General features: G+C 38.2%; 2 protein-coding genes and 1 long non-coding RNA gene across 8 annotated transcripts in view; 2 read left to right on the top strand and 1 right to left on the bottom strand.

Moving 5' to 3' along the window:
* The first annotated feature begins 3086 nt into the window (after positions 1-3086).
* Positions 3087-5119, top strand: COA6 (cytochrome c oxidase assembly factor 6). Its single transcript, XM_069800732.1, has 3 exons — positions 3087-3187; positions 3358-3514; positions 4691-5119. The coding sequence occupies exons 2-3, from the start codon at positions 3371-3373 to the stop codon at positions 4781-4783; spliced, it is 237 nt and encodes a 78-aa protein (XP_069656833.1). The 5' UTR covers positions 3087-3187; positions 3358-3370; the 3' UTR covers positions 4784-5119.
* On the top strand, positions 3521-4525 carry LOC138688656 (uncharacterized). The gene is made up of 2 exons (XR_011327540.1): positions 3521-4096; positions 4152-4525. It is a non-coding gene; the product is annotated as an uncharacterized lncRNA (long non-coding RNA).
* A 691-nt stretch (positions 5120-5810) lies between the features above and the next one.
* Positions 5811-18607, bottom strand: part of TARBP1 (TAR (HIV-1) RNA binding protein 1) — a 39725-nt gene continuing 26928 nt past the window's right edge. For 2 of the 6 annotated variants that reach the window (XM_069800728.1, XM_069800729.1), the window contains exons 20-30: positions 18321-18441; positions 16779-16889; positions 16090-16239; positions 14106-14192; positions 13006-13202; positions 11828-11909; positions 10291-10462; positions 9878-10069; positions 8774-8898; positions 7458-7594; positions 5811-6318 (exon numbers count right to left, since the gene is read on the bottom strand). In XM_069800728.1, the coding sequence (XP_069656829.1) occupies positions 6030-6318; positions 7458-7594; positions 8774-8898; positions 9878-10069; positions 10291-10462; positions 11828-11909; positions 13006-13202; positions 14106-14192; positions 16090-16239; positions 16779-16889; positions 18321-18441 (1663 nt within the window). In that variant the 3' untranslated portion in view covers positions 5811-6029. The remainder of the gene's footprint in view (positions 6319-7457; positions 7595-8773; positions 8899-9877; positions 10070-10290; positions 10463-11827; positions 11910-13005; positions 13203-14105; positions 14193-16089; positions 16240-16778; positions 16890-18320; positions 18442-18607) is intronic. The other 4 variants (XM_069800730.1, XM_069800731.1, XR_011327538.1 and 1 more) reach the window with 3 other exon arrangements.

Raw genomic sequence — 18607 nt, 5'->3', positions numbered from 1 at the left:
ATTACCTGTTCTGTTAAAGAAGGACCTATTTGAAAGGGAATTTAAGTCAGAAAGCAATGTAAGGAAGCCTTTAAACAATAAAGATGTATAAATGCTTCCTCTCCACAAAAACAAAGAGTGTTTCTACACTCGCCTTTGCAGACTGCATCTTCAAAGCTGATGTTACTGCCAAGAGTAACCCATGAGGGTCTTTAGCCAGTAAATGGATGAAAGTAGAATCTGAAATTTGGTCACACAGGGTCTCAAGAGATCCACTCAGAGAGATGCTTGATGCTCAACCATTTAAGTAATCTCTGTTAAAACATTTTCACAAGAGGAGTAGAAGAGGGTGATTACTGTTTGCAGTTCATGGTGTTTCTTTGCTTAATTTATTCCTTTTTTTAAATAATACCAGGCACAATTAATCCGTGTGTTTGTTTTGCCCTTTTTTTTTTTTTTTTAATTATTTTCTTTCACGAGGCATAGCAAGGAACACTGTAAGACCACAGGAGTCAGAGTTACATCCTTCATGGACATCTGAGAAGCAAGAAACAGAAAATCTTAAGATATGGTTCTCTCGCACTACGTATTTTTTTTAATTGTTACTGAAAAAACTGCTTGGTGCTCAACAACAGAAAAGAATGTCCCAGGCTGCCTGAGGTAAGATTTTGTTATTATTTCCAGCTAAATAAATGGTTGGATACAGGGCTATATTGCTTAAAGAACTTGTTTTTAAATTCAGTTCCCTGAAAATCTGTTATGGATAAGGATCATATATCAGCATCTTTCAATGCGACAATAACAAGCTAATTGAGCTTCCAGTATAAGCACAAAGCTGAACACAGCTATAGAACATCAAGGAGTGCTGACATTGTTAGTCCTAGGGACACCTGTAACATGCTAATTGCTTCCAAAGTGAAAGGAGAAATCATTAGGGTTGCCAATCCAGAATGTGCTGGGCAAGTTTCAATTAAATATGGGGTAAGTAAGGCTGTAGGTGAGGAGAGATCTGTCAGATGTTAACTGGAAGGCAAAGCACACACAAATGCTGCATCCCAATTAACAAGAGTAGGCACAAAAGAGTCTGAGAGCTGAACCACTGTATAAACTCCACACGATTCACTTTAATGCATTGCTGGCAAGAGTTTCAGTGGGAGACGGACAGCTATTTCTTTAACATCTATCTCACTAACCGCTAAATGGAAATGTAATTCAAAGGCTTCAACTGTGGCAACCAGTGCACCTAACAAATCCAGAATTTTTTCAGGCTCACATCTTTCTAGAACGTTTGCCTCTGCCTGGCTCATATATATCCCATTTATTACTTACTAGACACATTTCCCCAAAGTAAAAGACTAAAGATAGACACTTAGAATTGGCTAACTAACAACAAAAAAATCCAGCTCCTTATGATAGCATTTTAACCAAATGGAAGTATTGCCATTAAAAATGTATCAGATAAATCTGTCTTTTTCTTTCTATTCAGGCACTTTCTAAAACCAGATCACTAAATTTCCATAATATCCATTACACAGAGTTATTTACAATTGTCTCCAGTGAGTTATTTCTTGGGCTACAGGTCATTAAAGAATAAACTATTTATCACAAATATCCCAGATGTGCTATTTGGGCTTTGTGATTAATTATATATAATTGCATTATCCCCTCTGTTTCATAAATGCAGTAACTAAACAACATTACATGCACCATAAATTTTGAAATCTAAAACACAACTGACATTTCCTATTACCACATTTCAGTCCTGAGACTTAACATTAATTTTCTTTCCAATATTCATGTTGTAAAAGCTTGCTTCGCAAAAGCTTGAGCACAAAAGGGTCATAAGTAAGCTGTAATACAAATTTACTTCTATATTAGTTCTTTACAACAGAAAAACATAACTTAAATTCTACTTTTGTAGTGACTTCCACTCACCTTAAAGCCCCTGTTCTATTAGAAATCAAATTACTGCATTTCTATCTCTTACCTATCATGGCCTAGCAAACAGAAGGTGGTTAAACAAATAGGCAGGGACGAGAACACAGGCTGTGTTATATACCGTACAGTGTACAGCAGCAGTCACATTCACTTTGCTCCAAAGCAGTATCCCTTCAAAGGGGTCAGTTAGGTATTTCGACAAACAAAATCCTCTCCAGATCTGGCTGGCTTACAGGGGGCTCCGCTGAAGAAGTGCAAATCCTCAGTCTCCTCTTAAAATACCTTTCCTTGTATCGAGACAACCAAGCCACCTGCAAGGAGAACCAGAAAAGCGTGCCCACCAACAACAACCAGAAATCATTATCTGAGGAAGAAACCCAGCTCAAGGTAGGTCGACAGCTACACCCGCTCCCCGACCCAGCTGCCCGGTGGCCTCACACACCAGGAGCACCGGCTATCGACAAGCTCCTGGTAAAGCCACTAGCTGGGGAGCTGCCAGGGGCTCAGCACCTCGCTGAGTTAGGCTCTTCCCAGCTGCCAAAACATCACCCTTCCCAAAACTGCAGCGCATTACTATGAAACACGTGCCATCCTTTTGGAAACTGCGAAACTGGTCCGCATTTCCAGGAGGCTGGTGTGGAAAAGGAAGACTTATCAATTCCTCGGCCACAGAGACTGCCATGAGGAAACACCACCGAATCCCGAAGAAAACAACGGAACAGGGTTTGCTCCTGGATACTACTTGCTTCAGGCCTGGTGCTGCCGCTGGGCTGAGCTCACCAGGTGCCCACGCGGCCAGCCCTCAGGCTTCTGGTATTACTTTAACACCCTTACGACGGGTAAATTTTTTCTTCCACTGGGGTAAACCACTTCTTCTTCCTTTTTTTTTTATTTATTATCAGCCTGACGTAGCGACAGGGCCCGTCAGAGAAGCCTGCCCGGAGCGGTTTCTGTAGGGTGGGCACAGCTGCGGACCAGCCCGCGAAGCCCCCCATCGCTGGGGTTTTAAACACGCCTCCCGCCGACCCACGGCCCTCTCTCCTCCGCCTCACGGCCGACAACAGCACCCCGGCAGGGCCTGTGGGGACGGAACGGCTGCGGGCCGGAGGATTTGGGGCAGCTCCGCTGCCCGCCGGGGCGGGGGGGGGCGGGACAACCGGCCCGCCTGCCAATCTCAGCCGGGACGGCCGGAGCTGCGCCTGCGCACTAAGAAAAGCGTGGCGCCGCTTCCGGCAGCGCGACCTTCGCCGCGGGAGGCCGGGGCCGGCGGGTGAGTGCGGTGCGGGCCCGGGCCCGGGGCCGGGGCCTTCCCTGCCGCTCAGGCACCCCCTTCCCCCGGTGCCTTGGGACCGCGGGCAGGGCGGCGTCGGGCCCCGCCGTGGAAGCGGCGAGGGTTCGCAGCCGGCGCGGGGTCTCGGGTAACGGCCGTTCTGTGTTCAGGTCGGCAGTGAAGATGTCGGCGCCAACGATGGAGGAGAGGAAGGCCTGCTGGGGGGCCCGGGACGAGTTCTGGCAGTGCTTGGATAGGCACGGGGACGATGCGTCCCAGTGCGAGAAGCTGCGGCTGTCCTTCGAGGCCCGCTGTCCGCAGCAGTGGGTGAGCAGCAGCCGCCGCGGCCTCCCACAGCTCGTACTAGGGGCACGCAGCGCTTCTGCGAGCCTTAGTGACAGCATCGGCAAGGAATTACACTCGCCTTCTTCGCGGCGGCAACGCCCGCCTCTCGGACCGCAGGACGAGCGCGGCCTTACGCTTTCTCAGAGATAAGCCTGCGCCCTTGTCAAGCGTAACTTGGCTTGCAGACTTTTGGTCTCGCGGGGAAATTAACCGAGCGGGCCACTGACTGGGCCGAGAACTATGGACAGTAGCATATAGCATAAAGGGAAAGGAAAATACGACCTCGAACTTTCAGATAAATACACAACTACGCAAGCATACAGGCTTACTGTTTAATTTAAAAAGTTCTGAAAGATGGTCAGAGGCTTTTAGAAGTGCACAGAAATTACCGTTACTAAAGATGAAAGGCTAATGCAGAAGGGAGGTGACACACAGGTCTGGGAGATCCTTGGCATCTTAAGACCGGCATCCAATAGCTTCTTGTGCATAAAACCAGCCACCTTCATGCAGTATAATTTCACAACCATCCACTTACACGTAATTTATTCATGTTGTGCTTTTTTAGTTTCCTAAGCTCAAGCTGTAATTCTTAACTTTTTTAATAGGCATTGCCTTTTAGTAACAGCAGTGCCTGAGGGGCTGAACAGTTCCTATTGGAGCCAGTAGACTGAAGTCAGTTAAAAAAACCCAAGTACATTCACAGTTGCTGTACTGACTGATGCTTTGTATGCTGCAGTTCTGCCATATGTCATCTCTAGTGATGATGGTTTCATCTGCAGCGCTTTGCACCAGGCACATCAGTGGCTCTAGGCACTGAATACAAACATTACACATAGAAAAGCTGCTGGACTTATCTTTGCATTACAAATAGTCTTTGTTCATAGCAGTGAAAGTACCAAAGCAATAGACTGCTTTTTTTTAATGTTCATGGAAGTAATGGGGGGGTATGACAGAAAACCAAAGTGCACTTTCAAAATGGTAAAAAAAACACACTCCACTCTTTAGTCTTCTACTTCAACAGAGCAAGAAACTCCTAACTAGCATATTGAATTAAAGTCATCCTTAAGTTCAGTGATCAAAGAGACTGTTTATTCCTTAGTCTTGTTGTGATGCACAAAGCCCTTTCTTCTGATGAACATCTTTTCTCTTTTTAAACAGGTTAAACATTTTGACAAAAGAAGAGACTTTTTAAAATATAAAAAAAAGCTTGAAACAGAAGGCTATCATCCTCCAGAAGCTGCTGGAAAGTGATAGGTACTCTGCTTTCAAAATAAATCTAGTGAGGATAACTATGGAAGGAAGAAGCATGAGAAAGCAGAAGCAGCTACGTGAGCTCAAGAACTGGTAACCCGTCTCCCAGAAATGCAGGCTGCTGTTCTTGTTGCAAGGTCTCTTGCATCTGCTGAAAAAAAGATGGCCACGGACAGCTTTTTCATGAGTATGTGTCAAAGAAATAGGGGTGCAGGGCTGTTCACAAATCTAAGGTTTTGAATGCCTAATTAGTCAAATTGTTTCACAGGAATAAATGATTATTTAATAGTGTAATGTGCATATTCTAAAGAGAACAATAAAACTGTTTTCCAGTAAGTGAACAAGCTTTTCCTTAAAAAAAAAAAAAGGTCCATTCCAGCTTCCCCTTCTTGTTAAAAGGAGGTGGTGGTATAATATAGTTGTTGCTAACCAAGTATTTCAAAGTATTTTAAACTCTGTTTTAAGTCAGGCATCAATTTATAAAACAGCAGCCATTAGAAGACCTAATGCATCCTGTGCATATGATATGTAACTCACGTATTTCGAGTGTGCTCATTTTTTATAAGCAAGAGGAAGTTTTACATTAGTGGTGACAGTTTTCAATCAGTATCTCTGCTAGAAGTATGGCAGTTATTTATCACAATTCTCACATTATGGCCTTTTGTATAATTGAGTGTTTTTCATTACCTTACTGATGCAACTCCATTTGAAGATAGACTGTTTAGAGCAGGATTAGTAAACTTGACTGTGGAAGACATTTAAACAAGGGGCAGCATTTAATGTAATAACATATGTGAATTTACCTTGCAAAAATTACATAATCTAGTATATCTAGATGCTGAAGGCATTAAATACTTTGGCTACAGTAAATTTTGATTGTGGTTATAGGAAGGTACCACTTCCCTTTCAAGCATGGTCATCACAACTGAAGTAACTGCAGTAAAAATCTTATGTTTTGAGTTCAGGATTGTTCATGGTACTATGCTGATGTTCTAATAGTAGAAAGAAAAAAATCACGCACACCACCTGCAATATAAATAGTATTTATTTCCAATGCAACAGTTTTATTTAAGGAGGTAAAGTATTAAGGCATTTAAAAGTCAGTCTGAACACCACAGAGAACAAAACATGCAAAACTTAAGAATCCTCATTCACCCTGAGTTTGTATCTCATCTATTCAGAATTTCATGTTGTAGCACCATAGGAAGTCACCCAGCTACGCTGTAAGGCACAAAACTCCTGGCAGTTATTTTTGTTGTTTTTGCTTGATCACTTGTTGCCTTGTGTACTCCCAAATCAGCAGAGCTCCACTTACATGAACATTGAGTGATCGAATAATACCCTGCTGAGGAATTTCCACACAGACATCCAGGTGGTGAATCAGGTTTGCTGGGATTCCTTCATGTTCATTTCTATTAAAGAAGAAACAGTAACTGGTATCTGAGAAGACAGGATGTTCCAGAAAGCAGAAGATGCAGAAGCCACAACAGCATCCAAACACCATTTGAGAAACAGTGCATCTGCCCTCAATACAACTGATGAGGGCAAAAAAATGATTTTTGTTTTTAAAAGCAGTAATACATTACAGATACAAAGAAAAGAGGGGAAACTTGACTCAGCTTTGATGTAGGAAAACTGGTAGAGCACATCATCACTGGTCCAGCAATAGGACCACAAGGACTCCCTCTCTGCCTTTACTTTGAAGCTATCCATGTACAGTGAAATAAACAGCTATAGATGAAATGACCAGGGCATGAAGCTGCTGGCACAGCAGGGAAGCTCAACTGCCTGCTTTACATTCAGTAAGGTCTTGGTATGAGGGAATGTCAAGACTGACTGAAGCCTTGAACTGAAAATGTTTCACCTCTTCAGAATCAGCACACCAGAAGATACCAAAGGTTATCAGTAATTGGAACTATGTTTTTAATTAGAAAAGAACAAAGTGATACATTCTAAAGACAAGCTACATACAAAAAGGTTTGAAAAACAGGTATATACTGTCCTAAAAGGACAGGCAAGCCCTTCCTCCTGGTCTCGCTCAGTGGCCCTGCAATTCCAGAAGCTTTCTGACTCGTAGGCACTTTCCTCTAGATTTCTTGAAGCAGCCACCCTTTTGTCACATCTGAGGCTTGCCTGATTACAGGAACTGATTATTGCTTTTCTCTGAAGTCATCCCAGCCTCTGCTTGTACTGCAAAAACTTGCTAGTTCATCCTGTGCCTCATCCTTCATTTTTAAAGCATCTCCCAGCTTTGCATGCTCCCACTCTGCTCCAGTCCTCCTCACCAAGTCAAGGAGGGCCAACAGGCAGCCCTCCTTCTTGCTGAGCTCACTGCAGCCTACACATACAGGGCCCCACATTACTAAAGTGAACGGACGACATCTCTATCACACCTGGAAAACTATAATTCATGCTGTTGCTCCCTCTACCCATAAAAAAAAAGGAGTTACAGCGTATAGATAGGTTATTAAGTACAAGGAAAAGGATCATTCAGGAGCAGGTATCAGTACCTCCCACTCCTTGGCACACAAAACCAAGCTCTGCTGTTTCCATAATCACTTCCCATTCTAAATCCACCTTTACCGGTGTCACTTGGTTTTCACACGACCACACTCTGACTAGTAGAAGGGGTGGGCTGCAAGAGGTAGATTTACAAAAAAGTGTGTGTTCTTACCCCAGCAATAACAGTGACTTCTCTGGGAAGCAATATTCTGTAAGATCAAAACTTTTAGCTGTCTGCTCCACACCAATAATAGTGTAGCCCTCCATTTTTTTCTGCTGTAAATAATCAACGAGCTGAGATGGTTTCACCTGTCCATCAAAAGTAAAGAGAAATATACAAATATTTAAATATCACCATTTGTAAACTTCTGAAGTTACTGTAAAAGTCAATTTACTTGGACAGTTTTTAAGATGAATGACTTTTATCCCCAAAGACTCTGTCCATATATATAGCTTAACATTTTAAAAGCTCTTCAGCAATAGCACAAGAGGTTAAGTAATGCCACAAAAACGTACTCCACAAATACAATGAGCAAAGGCTTTTCCATGCTTCTGATAGCCCCAAGCCTTACATTTGAATGTAAAAGAACTACTCTTGCATAGGGACAAGGTGCACAGTTATTTAACCTGGAATTCCTTCCCCAAACAATACAACAGCCAGTATTGAAGCTGAGGTGCCTTACATGCCTGCACTACAACTTGTGACAGCTTGCAGTGAAGAATTTCTTAGTTGTCTTGATCCTAGTCTCTAAACTGCTTATTTGTATTAAATGCCAATTTCTTCATGCAACAGAAACTGTATCATCAGTACATTTCTGTACAGACACTAGGCCATGACAATGTGTGTCCAAAAGCGTCCTGTTTTAGGCAAAACGCTCTACAGCTATTTCGTTCTGCAGAAAAATCTTAATAGGCTGAAAATAAATAGCAGGGGGGAGGGAAGAAAAATTTGCACTGAATTTTTCAGATGACTTAAAGCTTATCTTGAAAAACTGATTATTATAAAATATCACAAACATATTTTCTACCAAATACTAAATATATAGGTTGAAACCCTCATTTTTATAAGCTAGATAATAGGTTCTAAAAGCTCAGCACAAGTTAGCTTCAGGCAAACTCAAAGATTATCCCCATGAAGTTACCAAAAGCAATGGACCTAGCAAGATAAAGGAAGTGTTGTTCAACTTTTATAAACAAACATTAAATTCCAACCCACCACTATAAAACACGGAGTAAGATGCAGCAATGACAGCTCACATAATCAGTTCATCACAGCAATAAGAAATTAAAAGTATTTTTTAAATTCTCTTTTACGAGGTTGACCCAAAGTTTATATCAAAATGCTCAAGATTAAGTCTCGGAGGTAACAGCGGAAGCTTCTGTTAAATAAAAAGTTCATTTTTGCAAGATAAAAAGACTTTGCACTATGCATCTGATGAACTGAAGATGTATGGTACACTTTTCAGCTATTAAAATGTTTCCATTCACCTCAACAAGGGGGAGCCACTGCTCTGCAGAAACACTAAGATGCTGAAACTGCTTATCCTGTATATAATGAAGGCTGCCGACAACTAGTGCAGATGCCCCAAATATTTCACTTGTACGACATAAACCTACAAACAGAAGAATTAAAGTCATTTTTGTGTAGAAAATAAACACCAAGCCAGAATACTTCAGCAAGTGTAAAAGGACAAAGAATCCAAGAGAAATGGTTACTTTAGTCCTCTATTTTTAAACAGTTTCAGGTGCTTCTGTTCCAAGCCACACCTTGTTCCACATTACCAGAAAAATAAAACCCCAAACAAAACCATTTTGTAACTTAGCAGAAAGATAAAAATTAGAAAAGCACGCCTGACAACGTGCTTCTGCAATACTAATTACACAAAGTAATGGGTCAGTGTACAAGCCTCGGCAGGGATGGATGGACACACACATACGCTTAAGCTCTAAATCCAGCACCTGTTAAATGAAAGGCTTGAGAGAATGACACATTACAGCATTACAATGCAGACAGCACCAACTAGAAGGCTTATTTTTCATTAATAGTCTCACTGCAGTTATTTAAACTGCTAACAACAGCAAGCACAATGCAATAAAGTATTTGCAGGATTTATTGTATCATGGCTTGCACAGCACTGTTAAGGAGTACTTAATCAGGAACAGGCACTTTCCTGTCCAACACTCATGAGAAACTAGTAGGTCTACAAGATTTGGTTTAATTGTTATAGAAAAAAAATATATAAAAGCAAATTATTTCCTTTAACTGCATACACAGTTGAAAAACTCAACTGTAACAAAGAATATAAAAACAGCAAAAAACTGAGCATGATTTACAGCAATTTCTATTTAATTAAATTAATGTGTGCTATATGTAAATACTTTTTTTTTTTTCTTTAAAACTAAGTATAGGAGACCTCTTCTTCTGAAGCAGGTAGTATTTCTGTTGATTACCATTTTTTTCAGGATAATGATCTATTTTTCTGAGCAGTACTTAAATAATTTTCTAATTATCAACATAAGACGAAATTCATTATTATCCCAGTGGGATCTAAGGTCTAAAATAAAAGTTTAAAAATGTGCAGTCAACCTTACCTCCTAAATTGGTAGGTTTATCAATAAGTGAAGCCACCACAATCAGCCTGCTGTTTGATTTACCAAGTTTAGCAGCACGATCCTGAAACACCATTTCCAGGTCTAAACTAGGAGTACTGTTTTTCCAGGGTATAATCTTTTTCTGAACATCAGTCCATTCTGTCTGGCTATCTGTTTCAGCTGAATTTGAACCTATAAAAACAAGCAGTAGTCATATGGATACGCAAGCGGTAGTGAAACTACTGCTTCATACTGTAGACACCAGTAGTCATCTACTATTGTTTTATGGTATATACTCTGCTCACATAGATACAATTCTACTTCAGCTGAAAAACAGAGATCAGATTGAATACAGATGTATACAGCTACTACATACAAATAATTGTATTTAATATAGATTAGCTATATGTTACCCATGTCTTGCTGAGACCAGTCACTTGGTTTCAGATCACGAAGTTCCGTTCGAGAATGATACCACCGAAATGCTGGTGGCAAAGGAACATCAGTGAATCTGTCAAACTTAGAGAGTGAGATCCATTCATCTTCAGCTAGTTCCGAAAGGCGGGGAAGAGTATAAAATATTGTCTGCAGTGTAACACAGTGTTATTAGCAGAGCACCACTACAGCAAGCAAAACAGATAATAAATTAATCTCTGGTAATTTTATTGCACACATCTTATCTAGCATTCTGTGATTTTACTACTTGTTTTTCTTGGTACTTGATATAACTTACTAATAGATCTCTCAATATTCTTCACTTTATATGTAACTTTCATAAATCTAGTCTCTTTCTCTATTTGATTAGACCTTTTTCAAGGATCTGCATTGATAACTGTTCTGAAATTCTAGAATACCAAAGAATTAATGCTATGCTTCTCAGTACAGAGGTCTTACGAAAATGTTTTACACATAACACTAAAGAGTTTTCAGATGCTCTTATGAACTTCTAGTAAAGAATGCAGGTTGATTTAATGTCAAAAGGAATATAGTCAAAAGCATTAAAATCTAGTGGTAAAATCCGACTCAGCGCTACCGATACAGCTAACCACAATTTACCAAGGAGGAACAAACACACACTGCAAGAGAAAGGCTGAATCAGAAGAAGAGTTTAAAACCCAGACATTTTACCCCAATGCACCCCCAAGATGAAGGTGAGGATGCACCTTGAATACATTTAAATACTTAACAAGTATTAGCCTTGGGGTTTTTTGGTTTGTTTTGGTTTTTTTTCTTGTTCAGGATTTTAATTTCTGCATTTGCCAAGTCACAGCTAGCATATTCACAAAAATATTTCACAGAAGATGGGTTAAAACAAAAATAAAATTCCTTCTCTGAAAGATGGCACTGTTTGTGCCAGAACACATGTACCCCTTTTCACATTCATGTTTATCTTGTATTTTCAGCTTAGTTCCTCTATCTCTTATTTTTATCTGCACCCTTATTTTTACCTTCCTTCCTTCAGTGTTTATTCAGCTGTCAGTAATTTAAGCTATAGCAAAAAGGATAGCTGAAAGATGCTCTAGAAGTTATACATCTGTATCCCATTCACATCAAACAGCAATTTAGTTAAGCAACCTCAAGTTACTTCCAAGAACAGGAGATGTCTCAAAAATCCTAATGGACTACATACAATTAAGTAGATGCTCTTCAGTTATTACAAGTAACTTTTCTAGCCACAAATATGAAACTTGATTAACTCCCACACAGACGGGCACATTCATCACACATACCTCTTCTTAATTAACCCATGTTTTTAACACAATATTAATTAGAGAATTAAGCTGCAGTGTTAGTCTAAAATCCATCACAATTTAGGTGAAGTAATTTTTCAGAGTTTTAAATGAATAATAGTTAATCATTATTCATCCTACATTAGCATACACAAAGAAAGATAAAAATATAGTTGTAAAACTACACAAGTACAATGATCAGCAATAGTCTCAGACTTGCCTCTAGACTATAATCCTCAAGTGGATGAAATGTTGCAAAGAAGAAGTGATCTTGTATTCGCTGCCAGTTCCTTCTAGCATTCCTGCAATTGCAGAAAGTAATGCAAGATGCACAAAGAAGGCAACATACTGGATTTTTTTTTTAAATTGTCAAATTGGAATAAGGCAACCTTATTCTATTTACTATATACTGTATGAGAAAGAAAACACTTTAACAATTAAGGATGGACACATTAAAAAAACAAAAAACAACAAACCCCAAAACCCCCAGTATTCAGGAAATAAGTTTTATTTATGTTTCAAGAAAGGCCCATAACATGTCTCCAAATTCTATTATCAAAAGAAGTAAGTTTGGCAAGAAGGAGCATCCCATCTAGGCCTCTGTAGGAAACTGAATACTAGCTTATGGTTCAGTGACAACTTTTAGCTGTCAGAAAAAAAAAACAAAGAAAAAAAGCAGACTCTTCCCTCTGCTGCTTTTTTTCTATCTCATGTCTTGATATACCAACTTGGGTGATGTAACAGTGAAACTGATCAGGGAAATGAATATTAATGTTCTCAAAAATAAAAAGCCCATCAGCAGCAGTCCCAAGTTTGTGTTGGCTCACAACACTGTCAGAAATTCTAAATAATTTTAATTAACTCCTACAAACTGGGCTAAAAGGATACAAACACACAGATAGTACAAAATTTAACTGAATTGTTGTATTTGCAAATCAGTAAGCAGAGAAGTATTTCTGTAAAGTTCATTTAATCATCATCCAAATTAACTTCCCTATCCATTTTTATCCCACAAAAGTATTTTCAAATATTAACACCAAAAATATTTTGGATTTTTATATTTGAGAATTTACTGGTATCAGGAAGTTTGGAAGAATGAATGTTATTGCTTCAAAACCCCCCAGGTAAGAAAATTAAGCACTTCTGACTGTCTATTTTTACCCCACCTCTAAACTATGAGCACTGTTCAAACATGCCTTGAGTTTTTCCTCATGTGCTTTCAGATTGCAATGCTACACTGAATTAACACTTCATTTTCTTTGCTGATAATTAGATTTCCATTTTCAATTTTTGGTTTCTTTTTAAACAGTTAAAAAAATCTATAAACCCCCACAAAAATTATCAAGTGCTATTTTAGAAAATTAGACGCTGCAAATGGCTCAGAAGAACGTTACTAACCCTGTGCCATGCATGTTTTCCACTTGTTGAAGGCTAGATTCAATAACTGGTGTCAGAGCTTCAAATTCTTCCACATGCAACAGTCTGCACATACCCCAAATTTTTTTAAGGGCAACTAACGCATAAAGTCGAACGCTGAAATTATGGTTGAAACACCACTGTAGAACAACTATGAGGGCCTTCTTCAAAGCTGGCTTCTAAAAAAAACAAAGATAAAGAAGTTTCTTTGATTTATGTTAAGTCCTAATGTGCCATTCAGAAGCAGAGAAGTAAGAGTGGCCCAAGGAACAGCGGCTTCCTCAAGAAACAGCCTTTCAGAAAGTCCAAAGCTTTAGCAGTACATATATCTGCAAATACAGGCTTCAGAACACGGTCCTGATTTCCTTCCTTCCTTCTCACTAGGGCACAGACCTACAGCTCCACTTGTGTTTTGAAACTGTATTAATTTGCTTTAAAAATTATTCTGCATACATGGAAACCTCTATATTTACTTCTGATTTTCTAGAACTTAGAAGCTGATCTTGCAAATGTATGCAAACAAACAAAAAAAAACCCCCAAACCAGAAATGCCTGGATTGCTACAGATGTGAAGTAGTTGACCTAATGTAACATCTGACTGTATTTCATCTTCTATTTTAAAGTTCAATAATAAAATTGAGAATTCCAAATAAGAATTCTAAATATAATATGAACTAGGTATCGCCAAAGAACTCCATGTTTGAGTGTTGTTATTCTATAGAAAGGTCACCTACTTCCAGGTTATCTCTGGCCAATTTCATGCAGATTAAACAAGAGCAGCAAGAAAAACAAACCCAGGTGCATCCACATGTTTAGTTAAAACTGGAGTAGCTATTCTAGAAAACCTCACAGGTAATCAGGCCCTGTGTATCCAGAACACCTGCCATTTAGCTATTTTTCTTAAGTCCAATATGTTTCAGAGGTGACAAGACAGGAAGTTAGTATTTTCCATATCAAAGGATACCTTAGTAGGAAGTAGGTATTAAAAAGGTTTTGAAAACAGACTGCAAAAATGGTTTTTATTTCAGAAATCCATTTAAAGTGCAACTGAATAAAGAATGAACACTTTTAGTCAAACTTACCTTCTCCGAGGTATTCTGAAGAATGATGTCAAAGTGTGATAACACTGATAAAAATGTGCAAATGCTTGTTTTAAGCTTTTCTTCATCCTAAAGCAAAAGAGAATTTAACAAGAAATATGCACAAAAGACATTTTTATACCCTAAGTTTCCACAACATGTTCCACAGATGCAGTAGTATCAACACTATTAAAAAAACCTTTGTGTTTCCACAGCAAAACTTGCTAAAATACAAAGTTCATATTATTAAGATTTCATTTTTCCTCATATGTTATTTGCTTTTTACTAACACATGAAGCAGAACGATGCATACAGTAGTGTAAATGAGCTAAAATTCAACTCAAATTCACTGTATTCCCCCCCCCCGCCCACCCCAGAAAACCCTAAACCCAATAAAAAACCTCAGGGATTCTTTTCAGTGCTCACGCTTTTCCATGTCATCACAGATGTGGGTACTGGACACAGAAAGAATAGCCTAGCATCAGCCTCACCCACGCTCCGTGCTGGAAGAAATGAGTTTCCAACACTTCTATTTGCCACTCCTGTTTATAGATATACTCCCTATTCATCCATTTTGCCACAGCATTGCACTGGGTCCTCAAGTTCAGCTTATTTTTCAATATGATCCTGAAAATCCTTTTCAGAGTCATTGAAAAGTTTTCCAGGACAGCCTCTAAAAATACAATCTGTATTCCTTTTTCATAAATCTACATGTTTTCTACTTGGTCTGTTTGAATAGGCCCACTGTGATTCAGTACATTTGTTGTCAGCATGAGATTGCTTTGACCCAATGGATTATCATCTACTAAGATGATAGCAATTCCAACTGCCTGAGCTCTTGGAAGGAACTCTGAAATAGGAAAAGGTTACATCCCTTACAGCACTTTTCATCAGTTCAAATAGGCATGACAAGGCATCCTCATGCACTTAAAAAAAAAAAAGTATGAACTGTAAACTGAAAGAGAAATTTTTTCCCCTGCACAGCAAAAAAACCCCCCAACAACCCCCAAAACCACAGCACACATCACTAGCAAGTAAAGATGCCTCAGAGCAGTATTAAAAAAACCTGCCCGGTTTGGGGCAAAAAATAGGTATATATACAGTTTTCCTATTTTTTTTAATTCTTGTCCTACTGCTTGGCTTTTAAAAAAAACTACAGTAGCAACTAGGCTATTTGATAAGCAAGAAAACAGCTACATTTAACTATTACAAGTGGTAAGCTTCAGCAGAGGCACCACTGCAAGTAATGTCTTCCTATACACTGGAAGAGGTTCGAGTACATACTTTTTCTGCTCTGCCCAAATGTACAATGCTAACAAATTCAAGGTTATCAATACAGACAATTACTATTTCTACAGGTCAACTCTTACGGGTCATTACTTAAAGAAGAATCCAAGACATAAAAATGAAATGCTAGTATAAGTCAGTTCTCCTCAGTCAACACTCTCACAACTTTTGGGTACCATAATTCAAACCCTGCCTCCAGGTTTGGAATCACATTATAGAACTCCACTGTGAAAGAAGTCCATATTAAAAGCTGCAAATTGAACATGCGTTATGCGAGTCACGTTCCCACTGACAAACAAGATGCAGAAGACAAAAGCTGGGTGTGGAAACCACAAGTGACTTTGTGGTATCTTCCCAAACTTAGCATCTAGGCCACCCATGTGTTTCTGATGGCTTTTACACTGGCAACTGTGAAGAGTGCTCTGACTCACTGTGCCAGCTCTACTCTGCCCAGATTAGTACTTTATAAAAGGAAATCTCTCAGTTGGAAAAATTCACTTGTCTTCAGCCACATATATATCACAAATTTCTAAATGTCTCTGACTATAGTTCAGACTCACTTCCAAGTTAATTTGATCTGCTCAAAAACCCACTGCTTCTAAATGAAAATTGAAATACACAGAAAATAAGGCATGGGAAGACAAACTATACCCTCTTCATTCAAATTACTCTTCAAGTGAATGCCAAAGTCCTTACTTACATAGCAAAAGCAATCCCAGAGTTTATTAAGGAATTGGGGGTATTTATGTAGACTCAAGATAACAATCCATTCTATGAAGTATTTCACAGATGCCTGATTGTTACCAAATCCAGCCTGAAATACTTTGTCAAGGGTTCCACACAAAAAATTCTGGGAAAACAAAATCAGATAATCATTTAGTATACTAAGACTTATTTCCATGAAGAAAAAAATTCTAAGTAAAAAGAACATTCTTCACTTTATCATAATATTAGAAATATTTTTAATACTCACACGAAAACATTTTAGAACCATCTAATTTCTTTATTACACTTTTCAAATATTTTATTATGAAGAAGCATTAGATGAAACTAAAATGTCTCAATTTTCTGAGTGTTCATAAAGCAGCAATGTTTTTACCAAATTAAAAGCTTTAAATCAGATAGTCAGCACAGAGTTTTAGGTAGCTTTAACAGCAACAGTCTCCTGTAATTCACAAATCCAAGAACCAGTTTACAGTGACCTCTAGAAATGTGTCATAAATCTATGACTTCAGACTGAAAGAATGAAACTACACAAAACTTCTACATCAGCCACAGAGATTACATGCCTTTTATGCCCTGCTGTAATTTAACATATGCAGTTTGCATGACACCAAATTATTCTTGAAAGTAGGTATTTATTTAAAAACTCATAGTGAAGAGCAATACCTGGTCAAGCTTTGGAAGAAGAACTAACAGTGTCTGCCATACCCGGTTTTTAATTCTATGCTGTAAAGAGTTTGCATAATAGCGCGTTCTAGATCTGGATACCAGTTTATCCTAAAAGCAAATTAAAAGGTTTATTACATATTCTGCCTTTAAAATTGAATACATGGAAATATACTTCACTATACTGACAAAGCAGCTTCTACTGCACAGCTAGTATCAGCGTTAAATATAAAATATAAATATAAAATATAAAAATAGGAAAAATATATTAATGTCATTTATTTAGAATTAAATTTTGAAGGTTGTCCATGAGAAGTTCGGGAAGTTGAAAAAATAGACAATTCCACTTAATATTCTTACTTAAGAGAACAAAAAACGTTAGGTATTAAGACTCTTCAAACAGCACAAAGTTGAAGAATTTACAGCACCTACTGTGTATGAACAATTAAAGTAGTACTATGTAAAAATGGAGCATGAAGACTCAAGCTGTCATTTAGTTACATAAGAACTAAAGATCCTAAGTGAAGAGATGAGTATATAAAACATTTCTGCTTTAGTGTCTACATTTAAAAAATGGGTTTAGTCATGCTGTCAATTAAATCAGCTTGTAACTACAGCTCTAGTTTTGAGACAGAAATTGATATTCTGCAACAACATGTTTTATGTGAAAAAAGTTAGATGAGATAAATGGAACTTTAAAAAGATTTGAAATTCATATTCTTACATAGCTTAAATTCCTTCCCTACATACTCTACTTTGGCCTTAAAAATATATGACACCCAAAATTATTTCCTTAACTTTTTAAAAAGAAAATTACTTGGTGATCCAAGTCCTACATTAAAATTAACATGCAAATACGCTTTATTTTTACCTGTTTAAGCTTCATATTTAAGCAAATAAGGAAATCACTTTTAAAGATTGCTTTTCCCACTTGATCAATCTTACAACACAAATATTATCCATTTTTCTCCAGTAGTTAATTCACAGGAATGAAGGACCACCCATTTCTTGTTCTTCAGACAAAAGCAGAATTCTATAGTACCAGAATGCATGGGTGATGTTCTACTAGCAGCTGTAGTAATTTACCACTGACTTTACTGCCAATGCATAAGCAGCTAAGTTATAAATGAAAATCAGACCCCAACCTTCTCCATTAATTCTATTTATAAAGGTCTCATTAGGAGACAATAGTGCTCTCAATTTAAAAGGTAGTCTGCAATTGTTAAAGTGAAATGCGGTGCTTCAAAATGCAGCCTGAAGGAAGATTCTTAATGGAACAATGGTTACAATTTGGATAATGTTCCATGAAGTCAGAAAATCCACTAAAAAGAAAGAAATAAACCCGAAAAATCATTTTTACTACTTTGGTTTGGCTGAATTAACTTCTGTCTCAACAAAAAAAAAGTGTATAAAAGAGTATTACTGGGCAAATCTAGACAGGCTAAACAAACAACTGTAAATACATCCTGTCAAATGTAAATACTTTGCATTTTAATAATTGTACTAACATTACATTTATATACCAAGAAAAATGAAGTTTACTTTATCAAGTAGTTTGATGAAAATGTCTTCCATAAACGTCTTATGCAAGATATTCGATCCATCCAACAAGCACAGAAATTTAACAGCACAAACCCGAACATAGTGGTCATCTCGATTTGTACTGCAAAATATTAATTTAAAAAAAAAAAAATCAAACCCTACTCATTCAGACATAAAGATAATTCCTAAACTATAAAAAAGCACCAAACATCATCTTGAACATACAGCCATCAAGTTGTCTGTAGTGAAACAATATGCAAATAGCCAGAACCAGAATTTTAAAGTCT

This window comes from Haliaeetus albicilla, chromosome 13, assembly GCF_947461875.1.
Source record: "Haliaeetus albicilla chromosome 13, bHalAlb1.1, whole genome shotgun sequence".
In the NCBI taxonomy this organism is placed as follows: Eukaryota; Metazoa; Chordata; class Aves; order Accipitriformes; family Accipitridae; genus Haliaeetus; species Haliaeetus albicilla.
Note: the sequence above shows the minus strand (reverse complement) of the source record. Positions and strands in the feature narration are given on the sequence as shown.